This window comes from Sphaeramia orbicularis, chromosome 20, assembly GCF_902148855.1.
Source record: "Sphaeramia orbicularis chromosome 20, fSphaOr1.1, whole genome shotgun sequence".
Lineage (NCBI taxonomy): Eukaryota > Metazoa > Chordata > Actinopteri > Kurtiformes > Apogonidae > Sphaeramia > Sphaeramia orbicularis.
Window position 1 is genome coordinate 20,046,837 of NC_043976.1, and position 19,159 is coordinate 20,065,995.

The window sequence follows — 19,159 nt, forward strand, 5'->3', positions numbered from 1 at the left end:
TGCGTGACTACTGCTTATTGAACCCAATCACTACCAATATGATAAGTGACGTCATGCCCTTTTCTTTTATATTTTTTTTTTATAATACTTGATTAATGGTTTGATCTGTCATCCTGGCTATCAGTAATATTTATTTTATTTCACCTAAATCACCTAAATCAGTGAATCATCGACTGAATATCTGACCAGCTCCTATCTATTATATCTATCATTTCTGATTGTCTTCGCTTTAGCAAAAAAATAAATGCATCTTAAAACTGGCAAATTATAGTGAGTCCTAATGTAGGAAAAAAGCACTGCATCTTAGTAGACCAAATGAGACAATAGTGAAAGTGTATAGAAAAGACCACTAATACAATGAAAAAAGACCATTCATAAAATCACTTCCAGTCTACAATAAGAGGAATCTGTATTTAAAATTATGTTTGTACAAATCAGTTTCTTCACAAGACTAAATGTGAAGAAACATAATAATAATAATAATGAGAATAATAATAATAATAATAATAATAATAATAATAATAATAATAATAATAATAATAATAATAATTATTATTATTATTATTATTATACATTTTATTTATAAGCACCATTCAGGACACCTAAGGACACTGTATAACAAGATAAAACAGACAATGCATAAAATACAAAGAAGTAAACAAATAGATAAGGAAGTAATTACAATATATAGAAATGAAAATGTACAATGGAGAGTAAAACTTATGGTGGGTAGGCTACTCTGAAGAGGTGAGAACATGACAGTATTTTTAATGGTTTAGGATTATGAAGTTAGTGCTTTAGTGCTATTCTGACGTGAACAGCTTTTTTTTTTCAGGAGGTCAATTTTAGGACAAATGCAGGACTAGAAATAGACAAGATTGTCTCAAAATGCTTTGCGAGACCTTTCCGAGTGGCAGCTTCCCATCTGTATGACTACAATATGACTTCCACCTATCTGAAATATTCATACAAGAGAACAGATGGCACCCTTTGCTCTGCTCCTCGTTCTGGTCCCATATACACTTGCTTATGAGCTTGTAGACCTTTATGTGTCTGGTTTGTGTGTGTGCGTAATATCTTGTTTCATGTTCTGTGGCCTTCATTGAATCTGCAGACCTTTTACTATATAGGCTACTCAAAGTACCATGTACCAGCACTGAGAAAAACAGACACACAGGTCACACTGTGCTCTATTAAATGGTGGCTTTTGGCCTTGCAGTAGCATTTTCCATTCATCTTCACCCTGCTCCTAATTTGTCAATCTTGAATTGTATTTTTTTAAAAGCTATATTCAATAGATTCAATATTATGAGTCAGACTGTAATAGCTTAAAAATGATGACTTCACTTGATTCATAAAGACACAACCCAGAATGTCTTCTTAATTGGGCTCATTTGAATGTCATTTTTGGAGTCATTTCAATGGTTAGCATTTGAGCAGTCGTCGCTTGTTGTTAATGAATATGTAATCATACTAGTTCAACCTTTTTAAAGACTCCTGATAAAAACTGAATGAACTGGTATGCCCACAGTATCTCAAAATGACGAGCAAACATCATCTGTAGTAGACGACAGGAAAAGGATATAAACCACAAAAAAAAAAAATTAGGTGAAGCACATATGCGTGTACTTGTCGAATATAATGACAAGAAATGATAAATGTACAGTTTCTTATTTTCACAAATTTACAAATTACAAGTCATACAATCTTTGCTCCGTCGCAGTTATTTCTAGTTACACATTGGATCTGAAGATGTGATTTCTTTTCCTCTTTACTTTTCAAGATGTAACTCTTACCTTTGAGGTGTTATCTTCATACAAGATGACAGTGTTTTTACTGCAGTGCTTTCCTGTGTGTCTCTACAGACACCTAATGAAACAGAGAGACTAGAGTCATTTTCAGAAACAATGTTAAAATATGACTCACCACCTTTGATGTGCTTGTGTTATAAACAGTATGTGCAGTATCATTTGGCCTCATTATAATAAACAGAATGAATGTGAGTGTGTAATGAAGATTTCACAGTGTATGAGTCAGAGGGAAAACCTGAGTGACATGCAAGGCAACATGTTAAAGATCTAGAGCTGTGGTCCAGTAGGTATTTAAGATATTTTTCAGCCACTGATCTTACAACACAAACACCTAAACAACAACACAAAAATTAAATCCAATCGACTGAGTTGCCTTATATATGGGTGCTTCAATGAAACTGGGTTCATTTTAGTACCTGGCGCAATAAAAGAGAAATTTAGATGTATTTCCATCCAAGATGTACCTAATGATGACCTCAGATAAATGCAAAAAAATTATGCTCTTGCTCTGAGCCATCCAAAAATTAATGAATTTTTAATAAAATATTGAGGCAAAAAATAGGACCAAAATTAGGACATGAAAAGCTACCTAGGTGCATTTTATTTGAAAAACATGGCTTGAAATGGTCTTATATAGCACTATAAATAAAGACACTGTGTTAAATTTGTCAATCCTAGTGGTTTTTCTAATCCAGACATGCAGGTTTTTCATGAATCGGCAGTCTCATTCCTGGTGTTGCGTGTAACCCATTGTGTCCACTTGTGTTACATGCAGAACCTGCCCATTTAAACACAAATATATCATGAGTGATTTTGCAACAGCGGTAATTTTTGTGAAACACCTTGCATAATTAGTTTGATTCACAAAATGTACCTGTGAGAGAATAAAGAGATATTAAAAAAAATAGTAGCTCATAATTTTCATGTCCTTTTTACCGTGTTACATGTGGATTTTTGCATTAAAAAAATATAGAGAAAAAAAACTTTCATCTGAAAAATAGTTTTTAATAGTATTTTATCTTTTATCTCAGTAAATATTTATTTTTAAAACAGACTGAAAGTGCTTCCAAACTTGCCTCATAACATTAGTCTACATCTGGTTTGAATTTTTAGTCCCCATGTCCTGTTTTTAGGGACCAGTTTCATAGAAGCACCCATATAGAAAAAATATCTTTGGCTTCTTATGTCTATACTGTACATTGAATTGTCCTTGTGCAAGACACTTGACACGAAATTGTTCCTGATCAGTGTAAGGGTTAGGGTTAGAGTTAAAATAAGTTAATCTTTGACTTATTTCCCCCATGAAACCAAGCTTTCTACCTGACAAGAACCCAAACAAGGCTGTCTATATTCATAAACCTTTGCTTCTACATGAGTGACTCTACATCTATTTTCATTAAACTGGAAGCTACATATGGTGTTGCAATGAATTAAAACTATGCAATTTAGCACACTAACCATGAATGCACTGTATGTGCTTTACATTTAATTGAAAAATATTTACCAAGAGCATTAAAACGAGAGCAAAATGTCATTTAGGGTGAATACATTAAAATGTATCCACAAAAAAAAAAAAAAAAAAAAAAAAAAAGCTGCAGTCATCCACAGAACTTGTAATTATGTTTTCTGAGTCATCATCCATCCAAATGTGTTAGCAGTACAGTCGTGAGCCATTTCCTAGTCAAAGCACATGATAATTTTTGTTTTCATCACTACTTCAATAATTCGGAAAGCATGCAATCACCTTTAATATCAGTTTTAAACACCTGAGTGGCTGCAGGTGTGATCACTTATCATTTGACACGCAAATAGAAAATGTCTGTTCATTAACAAAAAAACTTTAATGAAGAGAGTACTAAACGATATAAAATATAGTTTAGACAATAAAACTGCAATATTTTCAAAGCATGAAATTGTGTCAGTAAAATACATGCTTAATTTGTTGCTTTTTAAGGGGACAGGTGTTAAATGTCAGAATTTTTACCTCATATACTGAAATATACCAACAGTTTTTGGTCATATCAAAATAAAAGGAAGTTGAAATCCTGCAAGCAAAGCAGCAAAGGTATTTAGCAGTTTTCATACAACTTTTGTCTTTTTTTTTTAAACCAATAGTAATTGCATTTTACAGTGGCCAACAATGATGTAGATTACATTGAAGAAAATAAATCACTAAAATAAAGATTGGTGTATTTAGTCTTAAGAAAATCCAAGTCTTTTTCAAGCAACAATAACATGTTGCGATAACATCAACATCTGATGTATTTTAACTCCCTTCCACGATGCGTATAGCGCAAAAATATCTCTCCTTCGAGCCGGATTCGAACCAGCGACCTAAGGATGTCTGTGACAACCACTACAGTCCTCCGCTCTACCAACTGAGCTATCGAAGGGAGCTGAAAGTCCACGAGCAAACAATTCATTTTGTTAAGAATACAGTTTCTCTATTTTGTAAAGTTGTACACAAACCTGGAAGGATTTGGTCTAGTAGTTGGAGTCGCGTTGTATCTTACGTAATTTAGCTTAGCATTAGCATTCTTGTGGTTATTTAAGCGATACTTTTAATTAGAGTACCGTCAAGCCGATTTAAATTTATTTATTTGTGTTAATTAGCTAACGCAGTGTTAGAGGTCTTAGTATGAAGCTCAATCACTTCGGGAAAAGCAGTAATTAAGACTTAAAATGTGTTATTGTATCGCTCATAAGCTAGTTCTGGCTAATGCGATAGCTAGCAAGAATACGAATCGATTGGTGCGTCAGTGTTTTAGCTATTCTTTTCTAAGACTAGTAAAAAATCCCACGATTAATATTCACTTCTTAGAGTATTGGAACTTCTTTATTATGAATAGCTAAAGTTTATAAATAAGTGGTGTTCAGAGAGAGAGCGAAGGGGAATCAGTTGAAATGGTAGAACGCTCCGCCCACGGGAGAAACGTGATTGGCTAATGTGGGCTTACTTTCTGGTCAGTGTGTGCTTACTTTGGGCTTACTTTACTTTAGCGAAGTTGGCGGGAGACAGAAAGGTAGGGGGATCGATGCCCCCATCCTCCAAGCCTTTCTTGTTTACAGGATGCGTCTTGAAATGTACAGGGTGTCCCATAAGTCTCCATACATAGGAGACATAATACATTCCATACATATATGGTTCTAACATGTATTTCTTTATATTTCTTCTTTATAGTTCTTCAGCAGTGGAGGACACGCATTGAAATGTGTTCCCGACAAAATGGCAGTCATAGAGAGCATATTATATGAATAAAAATGGTTTATGTCAAGAAACGTTTATTTTTCCTATGTATGGAGACTTATGGGACACCCTGTAGATTTCCTATCACCGGACAGCTGTGTGAATAAACATATCAAATATTTATGCTATGAATATGTCCACTCGTCAATAAGAATGAAAATGGACTGATTTTGTCATCACTGAGTGTAAATAAAGTGTTAAAGCAAGAGCAATTCATCGCTGTGCCCTTATTTATATAATTAGATACTGCCAGCAATTTGGTAATTGCTTAGATACTTTATTTACCTTTTTCTTCCCCTAATCCGAGTGGATCATGAATCATCCATAAATAAATATATTATTAATGAAGATTATAAATAATATGATTATGATTAATGAAGAAATGAACCAGACAATCAGAGAGCTCCTTCAAACAGCAGGATAGTGATGTGTCGGTCGAACGAAACGGTCTGAGACCCGGCTCTTTGACGTGAACGACGGGAGCCGGATCCTGGTTGGGAGCCGCTTTGTCCCGTTCGTTCGTTCGTCCCCCACCCCCCACCAGAGGGGAGAGGGGCGGAGTTATACACACAGCAAGCGCACGAACAGGGGGGAGACAAGAGAGAGAGACAGAGAGACAGCAGGGACCTCAACGCAAACGGACTGGAAAGGTAAAAAAAAAAAAAAAGTTGAGAAAATGAGTGACAACAGGAAACGCAGCAAAATCCTGACACATTTCAACGACACTGACCAAACTAAGGCAGAATGTAGAGTGTGCAAGACAAAAATCTCATTTAGAGCTGGCTCCACTAACAAACCTGCACAGACACATGGTAACTGTTCATCCATCAGTGAAACTGGAAGAAAAAACACAAGCAAGTGAGCGTGATATTAATGAAGGTACCAGTGAGTCTGCTACGACTGCTGCTGCTACTGCAGTATCTACAGCATGGCTGTGAAAGCTAAAAGTTTAAAATAGTGAAAAGTTAGTGAAGGTCATTTGTAAATAGTTAAGTGTTTCTTATTGTACTTTCTAATTTATTTTTAATCACTCTGTAGAGTGTATAATTAAAGGTGTACTTACATTTACACAAACATTTGATATAGTGCATGTTTTTTTTACGTTAGTAATTCATATTGCGCATAACTTTACATTATTGTTGGTAATAAATTATTTTAAGCACTAAAAAATCTTAAGAGCCACTTGGGAACCGAAAGAACCGGCTCTTTTTAGTGAGCCAAGCCAAAAGAGCCGGTTCTCTAAAAAGAGCCGGAATTCCCATCACTACAGCAGGGAGCGGAGTCGCAGACAGGTTAGCGCGTTAATCTAAACTGGTTTGTAAAACAGAAAAACTTCCACTTTACTTCATTTCAGGGTTAAGAAACTCGATTTTTTTGTAGCAGAGCCCAGAAGTGAATCGACCAAAATGAGCTCTTTAATGGTCTGTGGGTGTGTATGCTAACGCTGTTCGCACTCAGGATACGTACAACCAGAATGCAAAGGTAAAACAATGCTCAAGTATCGGCATAAATATTAACAGATGATTATGTTAAACTTGTAGAAGTGAGTCTTTTACTTTCGTTTCATAGGACGACGTCTTCTTTTACGTTGGAGTACGGGGGATTAGCTCAAATGGTAGAGCGCTCGCTTAGCATGCGAGAGGTAGCGGGATCGATGCCCGCATCCTCCAAAATACGTTTTTCCTTGATAGTAGAGTTTTTGATCTCACTTCAGTTATACTGTACTACATACATTGTATTATATGTGACTGTTAATCTGAGCTTTTGCCTTGGAATTAGTGTTTTTACTGCTGTCCACAAGGCAGCCATTTTATCATATTCGACAAATGGAGATGATAAAAGTAGTATTTCCACTAAATGACACTGAGCTCCTTTTCCCTTAAGCCTTAACCCTTAGAAGTATATGTGTGTATGTGTGTGTAATAATTCAACAGACACATTTACTTTGCATGTAGTATATTGAAAATAATTAATAATTTGTCTTCCCTTTTTCATCTAAAAATAAGGTGACATCATGACAGACGCCTCAGTTATTTATTTATTTATTTATTTAATTAATTACTATTTGAGAGGTAGCGGGTTCGATGCCCGCATCCTCCAGTGAACTCTTTTTCATTAGTTTGTATGTTGCAGTCAGTTATTTTAAATTTGCTTAATGAAAGTGTAACCGACAATGTTAATCAGAGGGTGCAAGTTCAAAAACTGACGCATTTGTTAAGCAGTTTAGCAAACCAGTTCACAATAGCTAGCTAGTGGCAGCAGTGACTAATTAAAAGGCTAATTGTTTAGATGGACAAAGTAGATAGCTATAGGCAAAAATAATCCGTGTAAATAGTTAGCAAGTACAGTATAAAGCAGAAAAGTAGAAAAAATGCTCACTTACTAATTAATTAGACACTGAATTAAAATGATAGATAGATAGATAGATAGATAGATAGATAGATAGATAGATAGATAGATAGATAGATAGATAGATAGATAGATAGATAGATAGATACTTTATTGATCCTTTGTAGGAAATTATTTGGTTATGACAGCAGTAACAACAAAAAAACACACTGACCCATCCCAACAGACAACCACCATTAGAGACGCAAGGCAAGACCTTAATAAAAAAAATTAAAAATATATGAACTATATAGGAAAAGAACTTAAAACTTAACTGTTTTAAATTGTACCATAAAGCACGGGATGATTAGCTAGCACCTAATGTGATGTAATTTACTTTATAATTTAGCTATATACTGTGTGTTTTTCTTTGTCTACATTGTAATTATTATCAAGCATGGTGGTGCATGAGGTACCACGGTCGTTAGTGAAAATACGGAAGTGAAACAGATTTTTTGTCACCCATAATATGTAATGCTCGGCAACCCTGTGGTAATTAATGCAGATGGGATGTAAACACCATAGGCCATTCCCCCTTTAAACAAACAGTACAGTCAGTGTGGTAGGAGTGGATGGTGTGGAGGCTGGTAGACAGCTGTCCAGCACACTCTGCCCTGCTCAGTTTCAAATATGGGCAAGGTAAAAATGGCACCCTTTGACATGACAGCAATTGCTGCTAAAAACAGAACTGACACCAACAAGATAGGCGCCCACACCCACTAGGACAAGAGCAGAGGGCCCATTTTCCAGCCTGACTCAGGGGATACAGTACAGCTAGCATTCAGAACGGATCTTTTAACAACTTTACCAGCTTTAATTGTTTTGTCCTCTCAGATTTTAACAGTTCTCTAGTGGTGTTCGTCAAAATGAACACCATGGAAGACTTGGAAAAACAGCTGATATGTCCTATATGCCTGGAAATGTTTACAAAGCCTGTGGTCATCCTTCCTTGCCAGCATAACCTCTGCCGAAAATGTGCAAATGATATTTTTACGGTAAGAATCTGATAATCGACGCATTTTGTTTCAGTGTTATGGGAAATGTATTGGCTTAGTGTGGCATCTACAGTTTTTACCACGTCATTTTAAACCATTGATATTTGTATTTAGGCTACTTGACCTACATTTTGACATTAAAAGCACAAGTAATTTTTGGACCAAACATAAACAGAATATTGACATTTTTAATTGAACAGACTGATTGTCATTCTTATCTGCTTTTTTATTGCTATGCTTTGAGATACTGTTATTGTAATGAACTGATGAGAGTTGGAAGTTATTTTTAAGTGTTCCTGTCCCTACATCAAAACATGTCACTCAGTTGGTGTTTCACAATTTTCTTATAATAGATTCTGGTTGAGTTAATGTCATCCAAACATTCTCTAATAGTTTTGTCATGTAATTCTGAGTATAACATAATTATACTAAGATTTATCCCCAGACTAAAATCTCATTCCATCTTTCTGAAATATTGGATTTGGATTGTTGTTTTTAGGCTTCAAACCCATATCTTCCAACAAGGGGCGGCTCCTTGACGTCTGGTGGCCGCTTCAGATGTCCCTCCTGCAGGCACGAGGTTGTGCTAGACAGACATGGCGTTTACGGGCTGCAGAGGAATCTGCTGGTGGAGAATATTATTGATATGTTCAAGCAGCAGGAGTCGAGCAGGTAAGGCACATCAGACAAGTGCATGCACTGTGGTCTAATAAAAAAAAAAAAAAACACTTGATGGAAAACATGGGTTAAAGGAAAGCTGAGATAGAGAAGCATGAAGGACTTAAGAAAAGCAAAGTAACATCACTGAGAGAATTCAACTGCACTCACGTTAAATGGATGTTATATGGGTCTGCTGTGATGAACGCAAAATGTTCTCAGGATGGAAAGTACATCTTGGATACTTTTAGTCTAAGTGTCATTACTGTGTTTCAGGTTTTAAATGTGGGCAACCTGTTGAAAACCGTGACTTCATTATCAGGGTTTGAGTTAAAATTTAAAGAATAATTCAGGTTACCAGTCACCCAACATCATCCTCCTGTCAGTTCATACTAGTTAGAAGAATTCCAAATGGTCTTACCGTATAAAAATAAATCCACGCAACACAGGAAAACTGTATTACAGACCTATGCATTTACTACTTTAAGTTTCCATGGTGAATTTAACATATTCCGTTCACCACTAGCTGACTTTGGTTGCATTTCTTATGCAGCTGAAGAAATGAAACATTTTGACTATTTTAATAAGGCGTCTGTGATTGAAGTAGCTACAAAAATTAATTACCGATGTTCTTAAAAGCCGGTAATACATCAGCATTCACAATGAGGAAATATTGAATGCAAATTAATTCACTTTGATCATTTCAGTGTTTAGTGTTTAACACAATGTTGAGAGTTCAAAACCTATTACCATATTAGTGAGTTGTGGCAGAAGATGCAAAAAGCGTCCTCTCTGTAATGTTAATTGTTGGCTTTCATGAATGGTTGGGTGCACCAGTATTGCCGCCACAAGGAATTGTGTGCATTTTCTCTTTTACTTTCAAAAAGGATGGTCTATCTATTCCACACCAAGGGAGATACTAAAGGAAGCACTGAATCACCTTTTCTTAGCATTTACTAAATTTGACCGGCCCTTATCATGGCTGCCACTTTGAAGTTTTCAGGTCATTTCTCTCAGTAAGGAACCTTCCTAAGCAAAAAAGACTATTCGACTGTGACGCTGCTCGATTCAATATCATGTGAAAGAAAATAAAATTCAACTAAAATGTCACACTTCACCACAGCTTTACTTTTATACTTCAGAAAGGAAAACTGGATTCAACATTTAATGTGGTGAATAGAGGCCGTACAAGGGAAAGGGCTAAGCAAGTGATGCAGTTGCTGAAACCGCCTTGTTGCCAGTGGCTGTTGAGTCAGAGCTGGAGTGAATGACTGGTTGTTAAATGGTCATGGTTATCCATCTATACAGATTATTTCACTGAGTAGCTGACTGTATTACCCAAAGGCCTGTATGACATAAGATCCACTACCCATCAGCTCATACTTGCAGGATGCTCAGCTTTAATTTAAATTATGTAGTAATTCACAAAACAAAAAAATAGACATCCAGGATCAATAATAGAGTAGTAGAATGTGGGCTTATTTAGAATATTTTAGACAACTCATTAAAATGTTTGATGACTCCTGTGGGATATGTTGACCTGCCAGTAAAATAAACCCAATGTACACCCACACCTGTATACTACACTGTATAATGGTGACACATTGATTACTTTTCTGGCAGTCTATGCACATGTCAAGGCCAGGCTGATGGATCATCAATAATCTACTGAGATGTGTACCTGTGACATTATCAGAGTGACATCACATGTCACATTAACAAGCACTGACAGGTGCGTATGTCCTGACACTAAAGTACTGCTGCTTTCTTTGCACAGCACAAAGCCTGAACCGGTGAAGAAGGAAGAAACGCCAATGTGTGAAGTCCATGAGGAAGAAAAGATCAATATTTACTGTGTGACCCACGGTGTGCCCACATGCTCTATGTGTAAGGTATTTGGAGATCACAAAGACTGCGAAGTGGCACCTATCAGCAGCATTTATCAGACCAAGAAGGTGAGAAAACTGTCCTTAAAAGACTGAAAAAATCTTAAAATATAACATTTAGAACAGTTCAATTAAGATAGAAATATTCCAAATTTATGACCGAATTTGTATCAGTATTTTTTAAGACTCTGGGAATTTCCAGTAGATTGGATCATTATAAACGTTTGTGGCTTATTCCACAATGAGGAGTACATGCATAGAATATAAAAACACTTTAATTTCCCCATGCAATAAAATCATACAATATGTGTGGTCAAAAGTATGCATGAGAACTGCAACAATTTCACTCTGCAAGCCGCAACATTGGGAAAACAGAATTTAATTATAAATATAGTCATGGAAAAAACTATTAGACCATCAAAAGTCATCAAAAACAATGGTTATGTAATCAAGTACTAACTCCTGTGTGTATCATGTGACTAAAACAGACAGAAAAGAAAACATGGAATGTCTAAAAGCACTATTTTTGGCAGTACAATGCCATAGCTTTTGATGTAAGAGCATAAGTGATTTTGGATATTATCAAGAAAACCATGAAAAATGGCTAGAGATCAGCTCTAAAATTAAACTCTTATGAGCTATTTTTGTTGTTATCATCGTATTTGTCCAAACAAATGTACCTTTAGTTGCACCAGGCATTAAACTGAACAAGAAATTGAAGAAAACAAGGGTGCTCTAATAATTTTTTCTGCGACTATATATGCATCAACAACTTAAACACTGACTTGTTTTTCAAGGTAAAGTTTTCACCAGTGGTTGCACATGTGAATTGTTACTGCATTTGAAGTGTTACAAAGACAGTAAACTGGGGGTAATTCATGGTTGTGTGATAAAATTATAGCTTTCACTAAGAGGGATGCATAAAATGTCCTTTGCAGTACATTTTGTGTTCATATAGTTGGATACATATTGAAGCATTAAAGCTGTATAGACAGACAGACAGACAGACAGACATATAGATAGATAGATAGATAGATCGATCGATCGATCGATCGATCGATCGATCGATCGATCGATCGATCGATCGATCGATAGATAGATAGATAGATAGATAGATAGATAGATAGATAGATAGATAGATAGATAGATAGATAGATAGATAGATATTTTTTGTACATATGATCTTATTTATTGTGCCATCCAGACGGAGCTGAGTGACGGGATTGCCATGATGGTTGGTACCAACGACCGGATGCAAGGCATCATTAGTCAGCTAGAGGAAGCCTGTCGTGCCATAGAGGTCAGTGTCCGACTGCTGCGCTGCTTGGCCGCTCACTCACGCAGCAAGCCTCGCTCCGTGCACACACTGGTACACCTGCACTCACCTGCACAGACATACAAATGTAACGTGTCCTTGCCAGTGCCGCTCTCTTTGCTTTTATCTGTCTGAGAGGTTTAGAGAGGACCATTAATGCTTTGGATGCCTCGGTCCTTATTCTCTTTTGTCTGTTTTCTTCTGTTGCTTCTACGTGCACTTAGCAGCGTACTTTGTTATTCCTCTGGCCCAGTCACATCCAAAACAAGCAGTGTAATTGATGGGGAGAGAACAGACAGCTCTTCTATGGTTCACGTGCCCCAGTTGGAGGTAGCAGAGAGGAAACTGGAGTGGGTCCAATCCCCCATGTATTACCCTAAGTGGCGTCACTCAGGATGGACATGCTGAATGAGCTTTGCTGTTCTCCCTCTCACATATGGCACTACCACAGGGGCGGAAGACAGGCTAACCAGCTGGACCATTTGTAGTTTGTAGTATTCACATGACTGTAAACACTAAGTAACAGCACACTACAGTACCTCATTTACACGAGCGTTATCTTCAGTCTTGAATATTCTAAACTGTCCCTTTTCAGTACATCTCTGTGCAGTATATGTACATGGGTCACACATATGATTCTGATAAATTATAAATTTGCATTTACTTTCACAATTTATGAACTCTTTCTCTCTCATGCGTATATAGGAGAATAGTCGGAGGCAGAAGACGGTGGTGTGTGAGAAGTTCGACCAGCTGTACACAATTCTGGAGGAGAAGAAGAGGGAGTTGAGTCAGAAGGTGACAGCCGAACAGGAAGAGAAGGTTAACTACATCAGGGGACTAACCAGGAAGTATGGAGACCACCTGGAGGAGAGCTGTAAGACAGTGGAGATGGGGATCCAAACCATGGAGGAGCAGGAGATGGCTGTCTTCCTGCAGGTCAGAGTTAAAACCAATCAGATTTCAAGATATAGGCTTAAACGAGTATCAGTGTTTTTTTTTTTTCATCGAATGGGAATTTAGTTCTTTTTCCTTTGTCTCTCAAAGAACTCAAAGCCCCTCCTCCAAAAGTAAGTGCTTGTGATTTTGGAAGCGTTTTTGCATCTTCAGATACACTAACAAATGTAACACTACTAAAACACATTTTTGTGCCTTTTTGTTAATTACTGTTACTGTCAGTACAGCATGATCATGCCATCTCCGTGGGAGTTGTCGAAAGTAATTGTGTTAATTATAACAAATAAATATCATGAGCCCGGTTCACACGTCATTAACATGTGTCTCGGGTGATCCGATCACAGAGGTGTGAACACACTTGAGAGGCCCCAGCACTACGCTGAGATTCAGTCACTCAGACCTCATTTAGAGTTTGTCTGGATCACATATGGTCCCGTTCATTAATGGGTGTGTATACAAAAAACCCACAAAGAAATGTACAATTTTGAGTCTTTCTTCTTTGGCATCATAAGTGGTTGCATTCCTCCACTACAGTTCTTCCACAGAAAACACATCCCTCCATTGACTGTCTTTGGTTTGTATGCTGTTCCCTAAGAGAGACAGAAACACACGCATAAAACCTATGCCCCAGATTAGAGGTTGTACCTTTGCGATTGTAGAATATTTACTCCCTCATCATGTGCGCCTGTACACAGTTTTCTGCACTCTTGATTCAGGGTAATTTGATCTGCTTAATAAATCTGTCCCTTGCACATGTAAATTATGGATGTGATTATTTGTAAATAGAGCAGGATATATAGAGCTGACATACTTAGAGGCGTGTACTTGTAATTGGATCACCTAAGATACATGTTGATGTCAGTTTGGAAAAGAGCAGTTATTCCTAAAATTAGTAATGGAATGTGCTGAATGTCACTGGTTAGTATTTAAACTCTGTAGAAGTTGATTTCTTATCCTAACTACGTGTTTTGCACTCAGGATTGCAGAGGCATCCAGTACAGCGCACTTGGATAAAGTTGAACGTGGCTACGAGAACATGGATCATTTTAAAGTGGACTTCAGGAAAGAGAGCAAGGCCCTGCGCTCCATCGATTTCATCCAAGGTGAAGACAGTGGCACTCATTTTCTGTTCTGTTCTGCTTCTTTTTTGACTCCTGTAATTGCCTCAATTTTATTTTGTTACTTCTATGTGCAGACAATGATGATGATGATGAAGACAATGAGGATGGAGAGGCAGACGCCGAGGAGGCAGAGGGAGCCCAGACTGGTTCTGCAGGCGCCGCCGTTACAGCTTCCTCTGTACATGCGACGCCGCCTCAGGCCGCAGTCAACGCCTCCACCAGCACAGCCAAGAGCGCTGCCTCAACCTAGCCGTCAGAAACAGTATGAGTGACGCTCCTAGATGTTAATTTCAGGTCAGTTGTAATACCTTTTTTCTGAAATCAGGGAACTGTGAGCCAGAATTAGATCTGCGCTGTAGGGAAAGCTAGAGTTGCAGGGTTAGATCTAAAGGAGGCAAAGTTTCAGTTCAACTCTGTCAGTTTTACTGTATTGTGTTAGAATGCATCACTGCATACTAACCAATCCTATTGCTTCTGTTTTGGATTAAATACATGTATCATTGTGCGGTTTTTGGACATACTAAGTGACAGACAGACTATACGTGTCTATTGATGATTCCCAATAGTCTGAATTGTTCATGTATTTTTTTATGTCGCTGACCTTTATCAAGTCAGTGCTCACAGCATCATTAGGACACACGGCAAGAGGGCCTCAGGTTGTCCTCCCCATCGTATATGTTTTTATGACTGATACAACTTTATTAGTTGAGTAGCAGACTAAAAACTGGTGCTGCGACATTTTGGAATTTCATTAAGAGGCATCCTGGATTATGTGTCAGACACTTTGTTGCATAAGAAGTGTATTTTCCTATTATGAAAAAAGCATTTTAGTCTGATTTTTGCTATATTGTATAGTAATCTGTTGTTAAAATAGAATTTCAACAATATAATGGTTGTTACCAGAATAACACACCTAAACTTACATGTGATAGTTTAATGTTACAGATGTTGCTGTTTTATATGTTTTCTGAAGTGAATGTGAAAAGGGAATTTACTTATTTTTTTCTGATTTTTCTTTTAAAAGAAGCCGGCATTAGATCTCTTTCTTGGCCATTTCTCTTAGCAGGTGTTAGTTTATTCCTATTACTACTGATGTCACTGTTATTCATGTCTGTCTGAAATGAAATACACAGGAAAAATTTATCACTTTTTTCCCTTTTTGCATATTTTTTATCTCAAATAAAATGAAAATCAAATGAAGAGAACATTAGTGCTCTTTATTCACACGGTTGCTCTCAGCCCTTGTGTTTGGTTATTCCTCTGTTCCTGAATGCAACTCACTGAACAGAGACTGCAGCGAGCCTCGGAACACCACTTTTCCACAGTCTGCCCTGTGATGGTCTCACCTTGCTGTGTTCCACTATTGAAGCAGTCCACCACTGAGACCCATCCACGGTCATTATTGTGCACCATCTTTCAGTGAGTTGGATCCTTTACAAATGTGCTCAATACTGCTCTAAGCCCCAAGTTGCTAAGTGGGCTAAACAGAATAGGATGACTCACACCCACAGCTCTTGTTTAGTTTACCCTGACACCGTGGGTCAAGGATCAGCAAAGCACGCACATACAAACAAATGCACAGAGTGTCTTTCACACTCATTAGCTATCAGTGGTGCATCTCTCAGTTGTCTGTGGTTTCCTCTTGTTGGTATAATGAGACCAGCTTCTTGAGGATTAAGGCTTTTTCAGAGGGGATGTGAGAAAAAAAGGCATAGTGTTAACCCACGACTTGGCTCTAGAGCAATGCCATGGTTACACCATACAACATATTTGTATTCAGAAAGACATCTACTGCCTATGAATCAATATCTGTGTAGGCAAGACTGAAGATACAGTGGCCATTTATGTTCTCTCCAACCACCTTTACCTCTAAAACATATCAGTCTCCTTTGTGAGATTTCACATATTTGTTAGTAGAGGAGCATATTGGTCAAAATTAGAAATTGGGGAATAGTTAAATGGGATTAGTTGGTTTATTAATCCATATGTAAGGATTTCCACAGAGAAGTGTAAGCATTGCTTTTAATTTTTTATTAAAAAATATAGATATAAGACGTTCTCTTGCACAACAAAAAATGACTGGTTGCACATAAGTTTATTAACAAACATAAATATCATAAATACAGTGAGTCATAATCTATAACAAAATTAAATTTTTTCAATGCAGTATTTCATGACTTAACCAAAAGTATTTCATCTCAAATATGAAGAACGGTGAGATTCTACAGATTTGACACAAACATTAAAATGGTAAGGTACAATCGGATCATTATGAGCCAAGCCCGTTTACGCTCCATAGTTTGAGGTTAAAGCTATAAATAATAGAGTGATAAAGCAGCACTATATTGTACAGAGCATGTTTTGTGCTGATGGTAAAAATGAGAAATAAGAAAAAAGATGAAAGGGAGATCTTTGGCGGACTGGATTGAGGTCTTCATTTCCCGAAGAGCTCCATCATTCTTCTGTTATTTTGCGCTTGTTGGGCCAGCTGTTCCGCCCTGGACATCTCCATCATCTCCCGGAGCAGGTGGAAGGTCAGATCCAGGGATATCGGCGGGTCCTCGGACCTCCTTCCCCTCTCCATCGACTCGTCCCCACGGTCACCGAAGCCGCTTATGAGCGCCCTGATGTTTCCAACTTTCCCCTGTAAAAGACGCCTCGTCAGCTGGAGTTGCAGTGCTCTGTTGAAGATTGCAGGTGATCCGCCGGGATACATTGACGATGATGGGAAAGAGTTAGAGTCCCCGTTGCCCAGTCGGATGAAATACTCCTCTCCAAGCCGCTCCAAGATGGGACCAGACTGCTGCTCCTGCTGCTGCTGGGAGTTCTGGGTTTGGGGAGCTGGGACGCGCAGGGCACCGCCAGGGCTCTCAATAGCCCGACATTCGTAGCGCGGTAAGAAGGCAACTAGCAGAATCACGGTGGTACCAAATAAATTGAGCTTCATGTCAGGATTTCAACAGGAATCTGAGGAAAGAAAACAAATACCTTCAATATTTTCACGTTGCATTTTCATTTTTCCTTAAATCTGGTGCAAATTCGGCTGCGCAATGAGGATTTTACGCACATGAAAGAAGCAGAAGACAGTGTAACAAACTGTAAACTATAAGTAAAAGTGTTAGAATTTATTTATTATTACAAAAGACCATTAGATACATCTTCACATGCAGTATTAATAGTAGGGAATCGTGTGTGTCTTGTATCCATGAAGTGGAATGTTTGCGCGTAAAAAGAGATTTTGTTTTGGAGTGTGAAAGTTTTGCAGCCTCCTTATCTTACACTCGTTTGCAATACTTGCACAAAATATCAGGCTTAGATGTGCAATAAAATTTCTTAGAGGAAAAACTCCGCTGGATGATGCAAGATGTGTTTTGAGAGACGCATTTGGAGTGATTTAAGGCGCGCAGAGAAACATAAAAAAAAAAGAAACATGCCCAAAAAGGGCGTTCAGAAATAAAGAAAATTCTGCACAAAAGACAAGAAGCTTCGTACCTTAAATCTTTAGAGGAGGTCCAGTACTGCCGCTTGGGTTACCAGGTGTTTGGCGAGATGCCACCCTCCTTCGCTCCGTTAAGAAACAAGTATAAGCTATAGTTACTTAAAGAGTAGACGCTGAATGGACTTATATAGCCAACCTCACTATAAATGTCGCGCTCCAAAGTGAGATTGAGTCTGCGCGTTCTTGCTGGGGTGTAATGTGAATGGACGCCTCTGACAAAGTGCTTTAGTTTAGATGAGATGAGTCATATGTGAGTGTGCGCGCCTGTGCACGCGTGTCTACCTCTGTGCTTTCAGAATAGGCCTATAGGTGCCACACCTGACATTTTCACTTCATTGAGTTGGTAAAAGTGATTGCAGATGTTTATGAGTTTGATAAGAAAAAAAAAGAAGAGTAAACTCATGAAAGAAGATGTCGGCTGTTTCTTCTACTTTTAAATAAAATCTTGTAATAATGTCTCCAGAACCAGACTGAAATATGTTTGAGTCTACAGAATACAAATAAAGTTATAAAATAAACTAATATTCAGGTTTAAATAATTAACATAATTATGCAATCAAAGTGCTATGATGCTCTCACTAAATTTGCAATTTAAATACTGGAAATTAGATTGTTTTGATGATTCAAATGGAGAGAACAGGTACATTTTTATGCAATCTGCAGGCCTGTTTTGTCTCTGGATTATGCACCATACTAATGTTTTCAGAGCAGTTCCCCAGCTGACCTGTGGTGCATTGGTAAATGGGCATCTGCAAACAGCTCAGGCTGAGAGAGGGGCATTGTCTCCTAGTGATTCATTGCTGCTGCATGTACATACGTCACAACCTCTGCTACCGGGCGCCTTGGCCACCTCACTCCACAGGGCCCACCACCAAGCCACTCCAACATGAGACAAACCTTTAGAATCCTAAGCAGTCTGATGATGACAAAAAGTAACTTCTTTTTTCCATTTATCACTTACCATAACGTTTGTGCAATCCAATAAAATAACAGATGAATGACTGTGTGTGTAATACAGTTAGAAACTGATTATGAAACTTTTCCAGTTAAGCATTGATTTCCCATTTTTGGTGCCACCACTCAAAGTGTGGTGAAACCTGTTCCATTAATCCTTAATAATAAACCCATTTCATTCAGACATGCAGCCTGCAAAAAATGATTTCCACATATACAATATTTGCAGAGGTCAAAGTGACTTAACACATACTGTGCACTCAAGTAAGAAGCAGCCAATTTGTGAGATAGGAGACACAGAAATTGAATTTTGCAGATGTACTCACAGA

General features: G+C 37.8%; 2 protein-coding genes and 2 non-coding genes across 4 annotated transcripts; 2 read left to right on the forward strand and 2 right to left on the reverse strand.

Moving 5' to 3' along the window:
- Nucleotides 1-4,117: 4,117 nt before the first annotated feature.
- Nucleotides 4,118-4,204, reverse strand: trnay-gua (transfer RNA tyrosine (anticodon GUA)). Its single transcript is given in 2 exon segments — nt 4,118-4,153; nt 4,168-4,204. It is a non-coding gene; the product is annotated as a tRNA-Tyr (tRNA).
- A 2,451-nt stretch (nt 4,205-6,655) lies between these two features.
- On the forward strand, nt 6,656-6,728 carry trnaa-agc (transfer RNA alanine (anticodon AGC)). Its single transcript has one exon. It is a non-coding gene; the product is annotated as a tRNA-Ala (tRNA).
- Nucleotides 6,729-8,032: 1,304 nt separating this feature from the next.
- On the forward strand, nt 8,033-15,571 carry trim55b (tripartite motif containing 55b). Its single transcript, XM_030123519.1, has 8 exons — nt 8,033-8,441; nt 8,941-9,113; nt 10,876-11,053; nt 12,189-12,284; nt 13,005-13,238; nt 13,347-13,369; nt 14,235-14,359; nt 14,452-15,571. The coding sequence occupies exons 1-8, from the start codon at nt 8,313-8,315 to the stop codon at nt 14,625-14,627; spliced, it is 1,134 nt and encodes a 377-aa protein (XP_029979379.1). The 5' UTR covers nt 8,033-8,312; the 3' UTR covers nt 14,628-15,571.
- An 882-nt stretch (nt 15,572-16,453) lies between these two features.
- On the reverse strand, nt 16,454-18,087 carry crhb (corticotropin releasing hormone b). The gene is made up of 2 exons (XM_030123832.1): nt 17,870-18,087; nt 16,454-17,344 (listed from the first exon to the last, which is right to left on the reverse strand). The coding sequence occupies exon 2, from the start codon at nt 17,322-17,324 to the stop codon at nt 16,812-16,814; it is 513 nt and encodes a 170-aa protein (XP_029979692.1). The 5' UTR covers nt 17,325-17,344; nt 17,870-18,087; the 3' UTR covers nt 16,454-16,811.
- Between the last annotated feature and the right edge of the window lie 1,072 nt (nt 18,088-19,159).

Coding starts and splice junctions, on each gene's coding strand:
- trim55b (XM_030123519.1), top strand. CDS start 8,313: ATGAACACCATGGAAGACTTGGAAAAACAGCTGATATGTCCTATATGC. Junction 9,114..10,875: donor AAGCAGCAGGAGTCGAGCAG/GTAAGGCACATC, acceptor TTCTTTGCACAG/CACAAAGCCTGAACCGGTGA. Junction 13,370..14,234: donor TCAAAGCCCCTCCTCCAAAA/GTAAGTGCTTGT, acceptor TTTTGCACTCAG/GATTGCAGAGGCATCCAGTA.
- crhb (XM_030123832.1), bottom strand. CDS start 17,324: ATGAAGCTCAATTTATTTGGTACCACCGTGATTCTGCTAGTTGCCTTC.